Raw genomic sequence first — 16,759 nt, 5'->3', positions numbered from 1 at the left:
GACCCAATGAATAAATATAAAGGCTGAGGATGGGGCTTGCTGAGTTTCTTGTCTTTATTCTTACGGAGAGGTCTGGGTGCTTGACACATCCCATGAGCTCAGGGGGAGAGTGAAAGGGATGTGTTGTGTGGCTTCTTTTTCAAAGAGTGAATGCAAAGAGATGACAACTCTGTGCCACATTTCACAAGCTGTCGTGAATGCTGACATCAGCCCGGTAACTTGAGCTCTTGTCTGTGTCCAGACTCTTTGCTTTCCTTTGATTCATCAGCCCTATGCTACTTTCAGGGGACCTGACCTTAAGATTCGGCATGAGTTCTTACAGCGACCTCTCTTTGTTTTAGCTGTGGCCTAACTTGACAAAATGTTCATTTAAAGTACCACGAGTACATTTTAACATCCTTGTCAAAGAGCAGAAGATTTATTGTAAATGTATGTAGGATTTATTTAATTGTATTTGGTTTTAACGCAAGCATTGTCGCAGATTTGATGTATTATGAAAGTCTATAGTTTTGATTATGTGGTTTTGAATTAAGGAAGATTTCTGGAGAGCACAGAGCAGAGAGGCAGTTCAGAGCTCCTCCATGACGGCTTTGCTTTAACATCCTTTACAGTTGGAGCAGCTGGCGCAGTTTTAATATTAAGCTTCTGGGGGAGAAGACACCCTCGCTGTGTTGGAGATGGATGACTTCTGGAGATCAGCGCAGTCGAAATCCAAATTCCTGCCACATGTGCAAATCATGTTTCAGTCCTCCCTGACTTGGACCTTTTTTTTTACTTTGTAAAATGAGTGTTAACAAGCCTGGTGCCTTGGGTGAGGGGAGGAGCTGATGTAGCTGACTGCCATATCTCCATTTCAAACTCCGGTCCTCATCAGTTTCAGATAACAGATACGCGAGGGTCTTTGTCCAGCTGTGAACCTGTGGTATTCTCTCCTCAGAGCCAGCAGGTCTGGAACCCAGACACCGTTTTTTTTTTCTTATGGGGGGGGTTGGAAAGGATGTAGGGGAAGCACACTCCCTTCTGCTGATGTCGGTCTTGTAAACATTGCCCCTCTAAACTCTGTCATTCAGTATAACAGTCCCTCCTGTATGCTTGCTGAAGAGTGTGTTGAGTAGGCTTCACAAGTGATACTCATTTTGTTTAAAAAGCTTACTCTTGGACCCAGCAGTGCACTGCATCCTGAAATGGACACATTGCTTATTAATCTTTGCGTGTTACAAGTTTGATAGTTCTTAAGGTTCCCTGGCTCTCAGTCCCCACAAGCCATGTTATCATCGTGTTAATATTTTGAATAGTTAAAAATAGTTTTGTAAGATCAGTCATCTACTAATTTGAGTGCTTTCAAATGTCACTAGCAACGCCAATTCTATGAAAAATTCGTAAAAATCATATTTGGGACATTGTTGCAGAGGGAGCTAACCTTGCCCTGAAAGTCTTGCATAGATCAGTTTTCCTTTAACGCCCTTCATATTTTTAGACATAATAGATGTCTTGTTCTTTTGGTTTAGCTTTGAAGCTGATTAACTATTCATTTACAAAGCTGGATCATTTTTGGTGAATGTCTGATCCAGGCAAACAAGCAGCAAATTAGAACAGCTTACCTAATCGCACCTGCTGTGTGCCAGTTAAAGTGCAAATTACTTGGTGTCGAGGGGGTTTATGTTTGAGGATAAAATAGGGCACTTGCTAAAAAAAATGAATATTGCCCTGATTTCTCTAGTAAAGAAAAAGATGCACATAAAAATCCTGGAACTGCTCAATTATTCTTCAAAAGGAGCAGATGTTTATTATAAACTAAGTCCCACAAAATGTTTGTCTGGTGAAGACCTTGGTTTATATAGAGTTCGTCGAAATGTGTTGTGGTTGACGTGGGGCCAAATGCATATTTCATCACAATTAATTTTGTTAGCAGAGCTGAAGAAAATAAATACTGGGGAGCACCCAGTCTTCCTGATTAGCCTGCCAAATGATGGTTCTTGGCTATGGAGGCAATAATGCACGCTCAGCACTGCGGCAGGCCAGAGCCCAGCCCAGCCCAGCTTGGCACAGGTCTCTCAAGGCTTCAGACTTGCTTTGAGATTGCCGAAAGGGAAGTGTGCAGACTTTCCCATCCAAACAAGTACGTCTGTGCTCACAGGTGCAGCGTTGTTTGGGGCTTACGGTGGGACTGGAATGCCTACAGGGATGGCGGCGTCGCGCCATGCCTACCGCCTCAGCACCCAAGACTGCATCTTCCCACTCTGTCTGGGCTCAGTCAACAAACTCCCAGATTTGTAGAAATTGTTGTTGCAGTTCATACAGTGTTGCAGGCATTGTGGTGGGGAGTTTCGTTTATTTTTAATGCATCTTTTAAAGTGTGCTTGAAAAACACAAGCCCGTCCATTCAGAGTTTTCTCCTCAGTTCCCTTTGTGAGCTTGCAGCCTTGCTGAGGCTGGGAGCACTTGCGATGGAGGTAAAGATTAAGACGTTTTGTTCTTCATAAAAAGCTCAGGAAATGTAGCTATTCTGTTGAGCATAAGAGGAGTGCTGCTTGTTGGAGTACAGTGCTCAAAAAGAAGAGTACTTCCCTTTTTGTTGGTTCTTTTGGAGATAAGTAACAAGCATCTGGAGGACAACCCCAAGCCCAAGACTGGCTGGAATTGAAATGGCTGGATTGGAGGAAGCAGGTTCTTCCTGACCCAGGAGGGGAAGCCCAGGTTATATCACACAGGCTTGCCTGTTCGAGTGACTGCTTCCTCTGCTGAAAGTGTCCCACACTCAACAGCTCCTGTGTCCATGTTACCATGTCCATGCTGTGCTGGTTGACTCATGTCCACCCGGCCTTGGTGCAGCTTGGTTACGTGTTCTCCTTGCTAGAGGAGCCCTGGTTGCATTTAATATGAGGACAACATGAGGATAGCGTCTTGTACTCCAAGGCACAGAAACATTCTGTGCTTTTTCATTGCTAATGCTTGCACAATTGCGAGATCGCTCCAGCTCCCGCCAGTTGTACAGCAGATCTTTGGGGCCAGTGTTCCCTGTCCGTGGGAATAAGTGAGGAAAGGGGAGCTTGCCTCTTGAGCTTCTTTGAAGTTCTTGGTTGCGTGTCTTACATAGAAAGCCTGACCTCTTACTTGCTTGACTCTTTGACTTGTTTTCCAGGGCACTGTGGATTACTGCACTGGCTCTGGACTGCATTAACTGGCTAAGCGTCTGACATTTGCAGAACTTTTTTTTATCTTCCTGCACTGTTATTGCCACTTACTTGAGGAAGCCATTGACCACTCACCATTTTGTTCCATAATTAAATTTAATCTTAAAGAAGAATTTGCTTAAGGGATGCCCTTTGATTGGGAACTGTATCTATATTTTTCCAGGTTTTCCTGGATTTGTAAGATTTTGCAAGTCTGAGATTTGCAGATACTTTCCAGATTGTCAAGATGATTGTTGACAGAATGTTAATGTTTAAGGCATTTCAACTGATAAATTACAAAGGAAAACAAAAGGCATTCATCCACTTGAAATGTCTTTTTTAAGGATTGTGTGCAAACAGAGAACGTGGTGCTTTGAACAAAACTGTTTTTGGCAACATTTCTGTTTTTAACAATAGTTACTTTCTCTGTGCTGACTTACCTTGTGTCTACCAGTTCGGCACTGAAGTCAGTTTTGTCATTAGCTGGTACTGTGAGGCAGGCAGTCTGTTTGCAGTGTTTTCTGCTGTTTATTGTTGTTACTGAGAGTATGCCTGTTGAAAGGAGCCATTGTAGAGTGACAAAACAAGCCGCGTCTTAGGTCATCGCTCCTAGGCAAGCGCCAACTATCTTTCCCCTTCAGTCTTCATGGTTCCAGTCCTCTCATTATCAAGGGGGATGTGGGTTTGTCATGAGGTTAGATGCCAAAAGGTTGCCACCTGTGGTTCTCAGTTCCATGTTCCCTGGTGCAATACTGTTGCTCTTAATTGCACTGGCTATAAGCTATACTGTATGTGTCAGTTTCTGCATTACAGTGTAGAACGGAAAAAGGAAAGCCGTTGTGTTAATTTGGCAAGAGCAAGCATAACCCCTTTGTTTGTGCTTCCAAAGACAAAGGCTTCTTTCTCAATTACTGGTTACAGCTCAAGTTTGGTGTATGCTGCTATATCAGCCCACGCAGATTTCTTTCATGTCACGCCTAGCAGTTTGCCTAATTATGTCTTTCTGTTTAGATTCAAGAATAAATCCTCCTAAAACTTTGTACCATTCCGTACCTTGTGATTTTAGTACATAAGAACATAGAAAAGGTTACAAACAAGAGGCAGCCATTCTAACCCAGGTGTTAGTTAGTAGCTAGTTGATGTAAGGATCTCATCCAGCTCTTTCTTGAAAGAAAGGTATTGACTTTAACAACATGGCTTGGTCGCCTGTTCCACCCTGCCTTGACCTTTTGGGCAAAGACCTGCCTCCTGTTCTCAAGTTCTGTACTAGCTCTCCAACTGTTTTATCTCTAAGCAAAGATTTTTTTCAAGGATATTCTTCAAAGCCGTGCAGGTTCCTGAGATAAAAAGACTGCATTGACAGGTGTTTGTTCAGCAGTGTTCCCACAAAATGCACAATCAAGAGGTTATCACTGTTCCTGAGTGACTGCTCCATGAACCCTTTTCTGGACAGTCGTGAACTGTAAATCTCCTCTTGGACCTTCTGGCTCCTATTGTGCAGTTTCAAGGGTTTAAGCATGGTTGCAGAGAAACCTGCAATATTAGTTATTTTTCTTCCAATAAAATTGAGTAATTTAGGAAACATAACAATAAAACAGGTGTCCTGCTGCTTAATTGTTTTGGAAACTGAAACTGCTTTGAACTTCTGTTTCCTTGTTTTCCTTCTGGATGTGGATTGTTCAGATAGTCAGTAAAGCTGCTCAACAATACATTCAGATGCATTTTTTTTCTGCAGCAGGGGTAGAGGTTGCAAAAATAAGTGCTTCATAACACAAATGCCAATACCTGAATGGAGTTTTTCAAATTGTACAAACTATATTCAGAAGGAATCTACACATGATTTGTGAGTATCCCTCTTAAGTCGAAAGCAAATCTATTTGCCAGAACCTCAGCAAATAGATCAGCAGAATATAATTTTGCAAATTAAGATAGCCGCAGTCTTTGGAATTGTTGGCAGGAGATTGTTAAAATGGCCAGAAACATTTTTAGCTAATGAAAGTCTGCTTTCCTTTAAGAAATGTCTGGTTAGTTATTGAAATTATGCACTTAATTTTTGAATTGGTAAAGTGGAGGACTCTAAATCATATTTGGCTTTTATATCTCAGTTGCTGTAAGTGAGTAAATCCCTCTTCAATGTAATACATTGTTATAATGTCAAGGAATTTGATCATTTTAAATGTAAAAGCATTTAGTGTCTGAAGCAGCCTGACAGTGTAGTCAGGGTCCAACTGCAGACACAGTTTACAGTAAAAAGAATTATTTTATGCTGGATGACTGCCATTAATCACAGGAGACTGCACAGAGGTGGAGTGTGAAGCTATTAAGAATTACCACACCAGGCCTTGCTTATTAACACCGGCTTCAGACTCCTGATCCGTTTAAAGCACTTGTCTGTATGCAAAACAATTATGTTGGCAATTAAATGTCCTTTAATTTGTTTTCAGAAAACAAAAGAGCCATACTGTGTTACTTTAGGCTTTGTGTGAAGAAAGGGCCTGGATTGTGTGACTCTCATTGTGGAGATCTTTGTCTGAATTGAAACATTCTTTATTGCCAGGCAGGCTATGCCATGAATCATAGTTGCTACGTTACCCCTAGGTGCCCCACATGTTGTAGATTCAGTACGAAACAGCTAAGAGACTTTAAGCGGCAAATGCAAGCTCAGAGCTGCTCAGAATCAGGTTTTTTATTTACAAATCTCTAAAGCTTTCCTTTATCTTGTCATTCCTTCTTAAACCATACAGCTGCTTTTTCAATGTAGAGCAGGTCCTCCAGAGGACAGGAGGGAATTTTACTTGTGCTTTTTTATTAGAAGTATGAATCCATTTTACCCGAGCAATTCTTGACAGTATTTTGTTGTAGCACCTTGCTAATTTGGCCATAATTTGTCTATCTCTCTTTTGTGTAACATTTAATTGTGTAATTCAGCATACGTTTTCCTGAATCTATTTTTTTGTATTTTTTGTATTTTTGTGGAATGCTACGTTTATCTTGTTTTCACAGTGGTTGATAAAGCATTGCAGTGCAAAGCTTCATTCTCATAAGAGACTTCATTATTTCAGCCTCACAAGTATAAAATTAACTTCGAGCTAATTCATTAAAGGATGTTTACCTTAAATACTCAATGTGCACTTTTGAGCAGAATGGGAGGATTTCCAATGAGTGTTCTTTCATTTTATTTTTCTCTTCCCAGGATGGCATATGCTCCGTGTGTGTCTCTTCCAACCTCTGCAGCTTCAAATGTGTCGCACAAGTCAAAACTGAATTTCATCCTCCGTTTTAATTCTGCACATCTCTTTACCATTTCAGGATCAAGAGGAAAATAAAGGTGCAACCAGCTGGCCTGAATATTATATTGACCAACTGAACTCCATGGCTGCTGTGAGTTGTCTTAAATAAATGGTCTAGTGTGAGCATTTTACTTGTATTATATCCTTTATTCAATGTTCTTCGTCATATTAAAGGTAACGTTAGATTGTGAGCTAACTGGCCTCATAACAATATTTGAGAGAATCAAAAAATCAGAGCAATTTGAAGTGTCTTGTATTTTACTATAAAACAGGCTTTGCTTTAGGTTGGGTGGGATCTTAGAATAAAGCAAAACACCTCTACAAAATTTAAAGGCATGCAGGCTTTTAGGGGTTTGGATATCTTTTCTGTTATATATTTCCCCATAGAACTGATACCCTGTCACGTCACAGTGCTTAGAGAATTGACGTATGCTTCCAAGCAAAGGCAATGGCCAGGGATACTAAAGAAACAATTAAAACTGAGTGCAGTCAAATCATATTTCTGTTTAGGTTTGTGTATACGTTTCCACTGATCATCTTGCTTTCCAGGCAAGGATTTCATTAAATTAAACCATTCATAACCTTTTTTTTTTGTCACACAGAGGAAAACCCTCCTGGCCCTGGAGAAAGAAGATGAAGAGGAGAGAAATAAAACAATTGAGAGCCTGAAAACAGCTCTCCGAACACAGCCCATGAGGTATTGTTCGATTAAGTCACCCCATGTTAACGCACACTGACTTTAAACCGGTCGCTCTCCTTCTGCGGACCTGACCAAACGCGACCCCCAGTCCACATCAAAGGCAGGCAGCACACAGTAGCAGGAAGTTTGCCTGTTGAGGGCCGTGGCTGCAGGAAAGCGGAGCTGCTGCTTAATCCCAGTTCCCCTCAGGACACGGCTGAGTCATCCTTGCTCTGGAGCCATTACCAGGGTTTTTATTACTTTGTGTTGCTCATCAGCCTTCGGTTCCCCCCTGAAATATAGCAGAGTAAGACCATCAACATTATAACTTTGCTCCTGCAACAAAAAGAAATGATGAGACATCCCCCCGCTAAAAAACCCCAAGGAATCTCACTTGAGGACACCTTATAGAAGACAAACATCGAATTCATCTGGCCATTAGCACAGTCTTTCACAGTCTGTAGTTTTCAGTGAGGGGCTGTCGGCTGACTGAGGCCAGATAGAACTCGTTACTTGTTTGGAACACACTCTTCAGATGACCCCTGTGAAGCTCAGAGAAGCAGTGTGAAGAAGAGCAGTCTCTGATGATTTGAGAAGCAAAAAACAAGACACATCTATCTTCTGCAGACTCATCTCTAACTAGTACCAGTACTGCCATAAGTTATCCTTTTTAATTTGTTAACGCTTGTTTTTTGCCTCATGGACTATAAAATAAGCTTGTCATATCATTTTAGCTCATTTGGAAGAGAAGCAGTTACTATAATGAAGAATTATAGAACCTTTTCAGCTTTGAATGGATGACTTATTGTCAATTTATTGTTTAGTGTTAGCAGTAATATATGAATTGCTTTAAGTGTTAAACTGGTTTATGGTGGACTATAGGCTATATTACTGTGAACGAAGGTGCAGAATTATGTAGTTCAATTCTCATATTCTAAGCAGAACATACACTATTAATCAAGTACTGGGATGATGTTGCAATAAATTATTGATCAAGGAGTGTGGTGTGTTCAGCAGAGCAGGTTATTTCATGAGCAATTACTTGTCACAGCCCATCTAAACAGTGTGTCCTTAATTATAGAGAAATATATTAAGGGATACCATTGATTTCAACAGGATAAGGAATGTAGTGAATTCCACTATATCCTAAAGACAATTGGTATGATAGGTTTAAAAGGTTGTACTAACAGTGTTCATTTAGCAACTTACCTTCAACTGAATTATTTTGATAATTTATTTCGTATGTGATGTTGCATTTGGATTTGGAGAAATATATCAGCCAGCCTCTTTCTGTCCCACACATGTGCCTGAGCCCTTGCTCTACAGCAACACTGATTGGCTTTTTCATTTATTTTTCAGGTTTGTCACCAGATTCATTGACTTGGATGGCTTAACGTGTATTCTTAATTTTCTGAAAAGCATGGACTATGAGACCACAGAGTCTCAGATACATACCTCACTGATAGGATGCATCAAGGCACTTATGAACAACTCTCAGGGCCGGGCGCATGTGCTGTCCCACTCGGAGAGCATCAACATCATTGCTCAGAGCCTCAGTACGGAGAATATCAAGACCAAAGTGGCAGTGCTGGAAATCATGGGAGCTGTTTGCTTAGTGCCAGGAGGCCACAAGAAGATTCTTGAGGCCATGCTACACTATCAGAAGTTTGCCTGTGAGAGGACACGCTTTCAGGTAAAACTAAAAAAAAACAAGGATTATAATATTATTAAAAAAAAACTGTTGTAAGCATTAGTATCTAAGTATCACCTACTTTTTAAACAAAAATCAGTGTAGTTTTCTTTTTAACTAAGAGAGACTATATCAGTTAATGTATCAACTATTTAAAGCTCCGTAACCACATCACAATCATTTAAAAAAATATTTCCAGAGACTTAAATAAAAAAACGAATCTTGGAGACTGAGTGACAGGGTGTAATACTGGCCACTCATGTTTGTTTTTTCTTTCTTCAGACATTACTGAATGATCTGGACCGAAGTACAGGGCGATACAGGGATGAGGTGAACCTGAAAACTGCAATCATGTCATTTATCAACGCTGTTCTCAGTCAAGGAGCTGGAGAAGTAAGCACCTCTTTTAATACTGAGCTGTCAGTCTTGGCGAAACATGTCTTATCTGCTGTGTGATGAATAACTCTTGCTGTTCCTTTGCAGGACAGCCTCGAATTCCGAGTGCATCTCCGATATGAGTTTCTCATGTTGGGAATCCAGCCTGTGATAGACAAACTGCGGTCACACGAGAACTCCACGTTAGATCGGTAAGCTGCCCATCGTCAGTAAGGTCTTTGTGTTGGTATCTTGAATGCTCCCTTTCAGTGTTTCACACTAACAGTTCATTTGTCTTATCTTGCGTGCCCTCTGCCTCAATATATTGTATTCCAGGCACTTGGATTACTTTGAAATGCTGAGAAATGATGACGAGCTGATGTTGGCAAAACGATTTGAAACGGTAAGTCCTCTCCTGACTTCCTCTGGCAATGTAGAGATGGTTTCATCCCTGGTATAATATCCATTATCTGTTATGATGTCCGTTTTGTTTAGGTGCATATCGATACTAAGAGTGCTACCCAGATGTTTGACCTAATTAGAAAGAAGATGAACCACACAGAAGCATTTCCACACTTCATGTCCATTTTACATCACTGTCTCCTAATGCCTTGTAAGTAAAGTGGCATCTTTATAATTGTGGTTGATATTTTTTTTATTTAAATACAAAAGACTTTTATCAGTAACCTAAGGTGTCAGCATGCTTGCAGTATTTTATTCCAAAACCCCTCTTAAGTGTTAAAATTCCACTGTGATTTTCTGAAAGAGATGGGACTAAAATAAATAAAATGTGCTATTGGCTCTGAGGTCTCTGAGCCCAAGAGTAACTGTGAACTCCAGCTCGTTGGGTCTGCTTGAGCGGTGACAACGTGCTTTCTCACCAGAGGTTCTGGCCTCCAGGGTTGCAGAATTTGAACCCCCAGAGGTGATAGAGATTCTTCTGCTTCTTGTGCCGTTTGTAAAGCCGATGCTTCTCCTCTCCTGTCCTCAGATAAGAGAAGTGGAGTCACAGTCCACTACTGGCTGCTCCTCGACCGCATCGTCCAGCAGATCGTCCTGCAGAACGACAAGGGCCAGGATCCGGACGCCACGCCTTTAGAGAACTTCAACGTAAAGAACGTTGTTCGAATGTGAGTCAGCTGCTGCTGGGCTGAGGGGTGACATAGACTAAGGAAAAAGAGGTACAGGGGGTCCTCACCAAGTGCAGCGGTTCTGTTCTGAAAATTGCCTGATGTCAAGGGCTCTGTGGCTAAGGATCTGCGCCTGTGACTGGAAGGTTGCCGGTTCAAATCCCGCGGCCGGCAGAGGAATCCTACTCCCTTGGGCCCCTGAGCAAGGCCCTCAACCCTTACTGCTCCAGGGGCGCCGTACAATGGCAGACCCTGCGCTCTGTCCCCAGAACTTCTCTCCCTGTCTGTGTGTCTGTGTCTCCATGGAGAAAAGCTGGGGTATGCGAAAAGACGAGTTCCTAATGCAAGAAATTGTATAGGGCTATTAAAGAAACATTACATTACATTACATCACAAATACAGAGATGTGTGGAAAATAGGGTTTTTGTAGTCAAGCACACTTCCCATTACTTCATTACTGTGAAAGGGGATTGAGTTTCTTTATACACATAACAAAAAGTGCTTTATAGTTACCGGGCTCCCTCCAAAGGTTAAATGATTTTGTGACGGAACGCCACCAGCCAGCAGCAGCACTCTGCGTTCAATGATTTCTTGTTGTTGTTGTTTTTTTTTTGCTCCATTCAGGCTGGTCAATGAAAATGAAGTCAAGCAGTGGAAAGAGCAGGCAGAAAAGATGAGAAAAGGTTGGTTGAGTTAATGTGGTAGCATACACGGTCTCTTATTAGTGTGGTGTGTTGTTTATGCTCAGTTCAAACAGGAATTGGACTCTTTGGCACAATCTGTGTGGATTTTCTCAGTCTTGTGTTTCACTGTTTTTCCATCACTCTGATGCGTGCCTCCGGGTAGAAAGCCCTTTGTCTTGTTGTGCACCTCCAAGTGAAGGCCTGTCATTGGGCTTTGGTCATAATGTCTTCCCTTGTCCTATAGAGCACAATGAGCTGCAACAGAAACTGGAGAAGAAGGAGAGGGAGTGTGATGCCAAGACCCAGGAGAAAGAAGAGATGATGCAGACCCTCAATAAAATGAAAGAGAAGCTGGAAAGGGAAACCAGTGAACACAGACAGGCCAAACAGCAACTGTCAGAGCTCTCCACACAACTCCAGGACCTCAGCACTGTAGGTTTGCCTGCATACCTCTTTGAGCTCCCTCGTGCCAGTTTTTATAGAATAGAGTTTCAGAAGAAAAATATACATGAGAACAAAATGTTAATGCAACACCTTACAATTTGTTGTGGAACTTATTTGATGACGCACATACATTCTGAAACAACTCTTTAAAATCCTCCGGCATGGTTGGGATCACGCCTGCCGTTCACCTCTCTGCGCTCGAGGCATGGAGGGCTGGATTATGAGATGAGAGACGTTCATCGTGGTGTGTGAACTTTCTAAATTTGCTGTCACGTGCTTAAGGATGTGGCAAACTCTAAAAACGGTTGTTATTGCCGAGCGGCTACTTCGCTCTTCGTGTTGCAGCCCAGCCTGCCGCGCCTCCTGCTCGACTGGATTGGTGTGCGGGGAGCGGCAGTGTGTCCTGTGCCGCTTGTTGTCCTGCTGAAGCTCGATTCCTTTTCCCTTCCAGAGGCAAAGCTCCGCCATCCCTGGGGGCCCTCCTCTCCCGACAGGGGCCCCAGGGGGTCCCATCCCTCCCCCTCCTCTTCCGTGCGGTATGCCCCCGCCCCCGCCCCCCCCTCCTGGGGGCATGCCGCCGCCCCCCCCTCCGCCCCCGGGTGGGCCCCCTCCCCCTCCAGGACCCCCACCCCTGGGAGGGGCTCCTCCTCCTCCGGGGGCCCCTCTGGGACCGGCCCTGAAGAAGAAGAACATCCCACAGCCGGCCAACCCCCTCAAGTCATTCAACTGGGCCAAGCTGGCTGAGGTGAGCCGAGCCGAGCACCGTGCTGGACACCGCGGGCCTGCCACATGGTTCGGCTCCGAAAGGAAGATAAAGCATAGTGGTTATTTCTGCTGCTGTCGCTCAAAACAGGCGTGCAGATGTTTATGGGATTGGAGGCTGAGTGTGGGATTTAGCTGAGAGACAGACGCTCAATGAGGAAAGCAAGTACAGGACCCTTAAGTGACAACCGGTTGAGAGCTCGGGTGACTTGGAATTTCGTTTTGCCCAAGCTGTGTTTGCAGACACAGGAATCTCTTAAAAATAATTAAAAAAATGTCCCGTGCAATGTGCAACAAAACGTTTTAAACCACTGACTTTGAATTTCGTTGTTCACAGAACAAACTGGAGGGTACCGTGTGGACTGAGGTTGATGATGTAAAGGTTTTCAAAGTGCTGGACCTTGAGGACATTGAAAGGACATTCTCTGCTTACCAGAGGCAGCAGGTAGAGTAAACTCGTAGTGAATTCGGAGCTCTTAAGGAATTGCTATATATTTTAAAACTAGTTAAGTCTCTGCATTCTACTGGTTAGACATCGGAAGAGCAGATCCAGTTCATTTTCAAGCACTTGATCTCTGATTATTGCATTGTTTTCCAGTCTTCAACTGAAGATGCATTTCAGGTGTTAGTAATGTGATATGATAGTCAAGATGTCGCTGTCCAAACACTGTTGATGTTGCATGTCAAGTGAATGCTCAAAGCAAACTAAAAATGTAACAGGTTTCTAAGTAATATGCATGCCATTACCGCAATCAAACAGTGCTCAGATTAACAGTTAAGGAGTGATCAATAATCTAGTGTTACCCCTAGGGCACAGAGAGGCTACTATGGAATAAACTATTACAACAATAACATTTACATGTTTTTTATGCAAAAAAACATCTTAAATTGATTTTTTGAGCCATATGAAAAAGTTGATTGGTTGCAATTTGAAAGTAAAATTAATTTGAGTTTCTCATAAAGTCTCCAGCAGAAGCTGGAATAGCCTTTCCTGTTCCTTCCTAAGGAGAACACTTCCTGAAATTAATAGATTACATCACCACCCAAGCTTCTTAATTAGAGGATCGATCCAGGTGAAAACAGTTTATTTTGTGTCTTATGTTTCCATAATGCTAAAATATGATATAAATCCTGGCAATGTAAGGTAACTAATTCTTTGTTGCTATAATTCATAAAGAATATTGAAAAATGTTTGGTTTTTTTACCTGGAAATATCCTGCTCTTTTAATCAAGTTTTAACCTCTTCAGTACCATCAGGTTAAGAAACTAAAAATTCCATCTGCTGATGATCATATAGTACATTGGAACATTCATTTATAGCCATATTCTTTTCCTTAGTTTCAGGAATGCTTCACAACATTAGAAAGTTTGCAAGTGAGCGGAGACCATTTGGGCTATATAGGCCTTTTTGAGAGAGACAGATTTTTCTGAGGGTCATGTCCAACCATTTCTTCAAAGAAGTCCTGTTATTGGCAGGGCTGCTTGTTCTGAGCTTCACCCACTCCCTGTGCAGGGGGTCTCTTGTTCTCGGTTTTAAATACACCATAGTTACCATTTTTTGTAGTGCATTGTAGCATGTGTTTTCTGTGAAAAGCAGTGAATACCGTTAATGTGCTGAATTGAAAGTTCATCATACAGTTATTCTTTATTAAACTTGCCATCATGGTATTGGAGAGGTTAAGTTTACTATTCTCTTTGCCATTGGAGAAAACCAATAGTGTTATTAATATTTGTGCACCTTTGATTTGCACGTCTACACTATTCACAGAAATGTCGTGATTTTCTCCTCTGAGCCATTGCTCACGGGGCACTCTCTCATTCATCACTGGTATTTATATTGATTTGCTGTGTTGGCTGTTTTTTTTTTTGCTTTGATTCACCAAACTGCCCTGTTTTTAATGAGTGCTGCATCTTCCTTGCTTCTTGCTTGCATTTTAGGACTTCTTTATGAACAATAACAGCAAACAGGTGAGTTTTATTTCTGAGCCTTTACACTCCTGTTTTTTGTCTGTGTCATCAGTCCTGTCCCTTTCATCTGGAAGAATCTTTAATAAGAGCAGAGTCTGTCCTCTTACAGTATGTTTTGGATGCATGTTGCTAGTTGTCTGTCGTGTTTGGACCATGTTTTCCTGGCAAATACATAGATGGCTGCATTGCAAATATAATGTGAACCATTATTCTTTAGTTCTACAAGAAAAAGACAGAAAACGAAACTTTTCAGTCAGCTATAGCGTTACCTGTGATGCTTCAGCATATTTTAAGATGTTCTGTGTAGTATTTTCATTTTCTGTTTGATCAGTAAGCTGTTCTTTCTAAGCTGACTTTTGGTAGAGTCATCTCTTCTCAGCGGAAAAAACTAGTGTTGTTTTAGTTAACTGAGGAAATAGGTATTTTAATGCTGATGTGGAAAGCAGAAAAGACTAAGAAAATAACTTTTTAAGTAACTGTTTTACTCTCGCACACATCTTTGCTTTGAGCTCAGTTACATAAATGAGTTTAATGGAATGGCAAGCTTCAGTGAACAACCAGAAGCTCAAGAGAAGAGATTTTTGTTGTCTAAAATGTTCTAAATGGTGAAGAATGGAACATCTGTCCTAATCCCTATTTGTTTTGCATGTTTCCTTTAAACAACAAAATGCAAACAGCAAGGTTGAAGTTTGAAGTGCCTTACACAGTAAACATTTACCTCGTCATGAAAGAACTTGACTTTCATGCTCGTGCAGTGTGTTGTGCGTCTGTGTGTCTCTAGATGTCTATCCAGCTATTTGCGTTGACTACATACTGTGTACAAATGTTTTGTATCAAAGCAATTAAAGGAACCAGGTGGAAGGCAGGACAGTCTTCTGTGAGCTAGACTTCGCCTCAGGCAGGCCTGGCCTTTGGCCAGCAATCATTCCCCTGACAGCTGGAGAGCTTCTGGCTGTCACTTGTGCTGTGAAATGTTTTTTTTTGCTATCCATTTTTAGTCATTTTAATTTTCAAATTCTCAGGGAGGTTGTAGAGTAACTGTGTTTTTATTAGAATGAATTAATTTTGTTCATTATATTTTGTTTGCGATGCCAGGTGGTTTATATTTAAGTGTTAAAAATGAAATTGTGTTTATCCTATTAAATATCAGAAGGTGTTGTTTTTTTTATTTACTGATGTATTTGGCAGGTGCTTTTTTATTCAAAGCAATGTAAATTTGCCCCATTCATGTACTGTAGCTGAGTATCATACTGGTGCAATTTGAGTGAAGTACCTGGCTCAAGGGTACAGCACCACTGTCTCACCTGGGACTTGAACCCACAAATATCCGCGTACAAATCCAGAACCCGAACCTCTGCTCAGCACTTTGCCACAGTGTATCTGCAGCAAGTTGTTTCAATGTCAAGCAAAGCTAATAGGAGTTAACTGTCTCTCCCTTTAGAAAGAGATGGATGATGATTCCTTGAGCTCCAAAAAAGTCAAGGAACTGTCTGTCATCGATGGCAGGAGAGCCCAGAACTGTAATATTCTTCTTTCACGGTAAGCTTCGGTGCCTTTCTCCTTTTGCATATTTGCTTTAAGTTTGAGTTTTGTGTGTTTTTTAGAGATTAACTGCAAGCAATTTATCAATAGGGTATTTCCATTCATAACAGATCTACATGTTTTCTTGTGTTTCTTAACTGAACACAGCAGAGATCTGAGTCTTAAGTTACAGATTGTTCAGTGTATACATTGATGTAGCACTCAGCTTCTGACATTACATATTCCTTTTTTGGACGTGTTTGTATTTGATGGTTTTTTTTTCTTATGTTAAAATTGAAATGCTGTGGCAACCTCATGGTAGCCTGTGAATATTTTATAATGTTACGCAGGGTGATTCTCTGTAGCCTGGGCTGGAGCTGCTAGCTGATAGAATTAGATTTAATTGTTTACTTGCCTTGCAGGGCAGTATTTACAATTCAATAAAGAGTAAACCAGCATGAACATTGAGAAAGTGGAATCCAGTTATTTTAGGAGATGCTTTTAGCTAGCCTTTCTCTGAAAATCTTGTTTTGCAACCATTTCATCCTTCAGTGAAAAAGAGCTTATTGCTCTGTACCATGTAAATTATAATTATTTCTTACAGGGGTCTCAAACTCAGTTCCTCAAGGGACTAATTTATCCTGGATTTTATGCATCTCAATCTGAGTTACATAGTTGGTCGAATTAGCTGCTTAATGTTACTGTTAAATTGGTGCTGTCTAGTGGTTTAGAGGTAACTGGACTTTTAATAAGTTAATAGTTTCAGAAATCTGCTGTAAAAGACCTTAAGAAAAATCATGTGAATGTCTAAGAAAATGGTTTAATTGACAATCTAGGTTGAAACAAAAACCAGAAAACACCAGAATAGAAAAATTATTTTTAATAAACAATGAAACAGGCGTTGCACAACACAGTGAGTTAGTGTTAATTTTGAAGTCACTCCAAAATATAAAACATTATTTTAGATTTTGCAGAGATATTTTAACAGTGCATTGACATTCTGATAAACCTAATGCAGTGCATTATATTCAGTGCAGTGTTTGG

The 16,759-nt window shown here is 41.2% G+C and overlaps 1 protein-coding gene across 4 annotated transcripts in view; it reads left to right on the top strand.

Annotated features, from left to right (window-relative positions):
* Positions 1 to 16,759, top strand: part of daam1a (dishevelled associated activator of morphogenesis 1a) — an 89,478-nt gene that overhangs the window by 54,847 nt on the left and 17,872 nt on the right. For 3 of the 4 annotated variants that reach the window (XM_069193024.1, XM_069193025.1, XM_069193026.1), the window contains exons 4-17: positions 6,483 to 6,554; positions 7,066 to 7,160; positions 8,502 to 8,835; positions 9,115 to 9,225; positions 9,316 to 9,419; positions 9,544 to 9,610; positions 9,703 to 9,820; positions 10,199 to 10,337; positions 10,962 to 11,020; positions 11,265 to 11,452; positions 11,916 to 12,209; positions 12,564 to 12,671; positions 14,165 to 14,194; positions 15,636 to 15,733. In XM_069193024.1, the coding sequence (XP_069049125.1) occupies positions 6,483 to 6,554; positions 7,066 to 7,160; positions 8,502 to 8,835; positions 9,115 to 9,225; positions 9,316 to 9,419; positions 9,544 to 9,610; positions 9,703 to 9,820; positions 10,199 to 10,337; positions 10,962 to 11,020; positions 11,265 to 11,452; positions 11,916 to 12,209; positions 12,564 to 12,671; positions 14,165 to 14,194; positions 15,636 to 15,733 (1,817 nt within the window). The remainder of the gene's footprint in view (positions 1 to 6,482; positions 6,555 to 7,065; positions 7,161 to 8,501; positions 8,836 to 9,114; positions 9,226 to 9,315; positions 9,420 to 9,543; positions 9,611 to 9,702; positions 9,821 to 10,198; positions 10,338 to 10,961; positions 11,021 to 11,264; positions 11,453 to 11,915; positions 12,210 to 12,563; positions 12,672 to 14,164; positions 14,195 to 15,635; positions 15,734 to 16,759) is intronic. The other variant, XM_069193027.1, reaches the window with a different exon arrangement.

The sequence above is a fragment of the Lepisosteus oculatus genome, chromosome 8, assembly GCF_040954835.1.
Source record: "Lepisosteus oculatus isolate fLepOcu1 chromosome 8, fLepOcu1.hap2, whole genome shotgun sequence".
NCBI lineage: Eukaryota > Metazoa > Chordata > Actinopteri > Semionotiformes > Lepisosteidae > Lepisosteus > Lepisosteus oculatus.
Note: the sequence above shows the minus strand (reverse complement) of the source record. Positions and strands in the feature narration are given on the sequence as shown.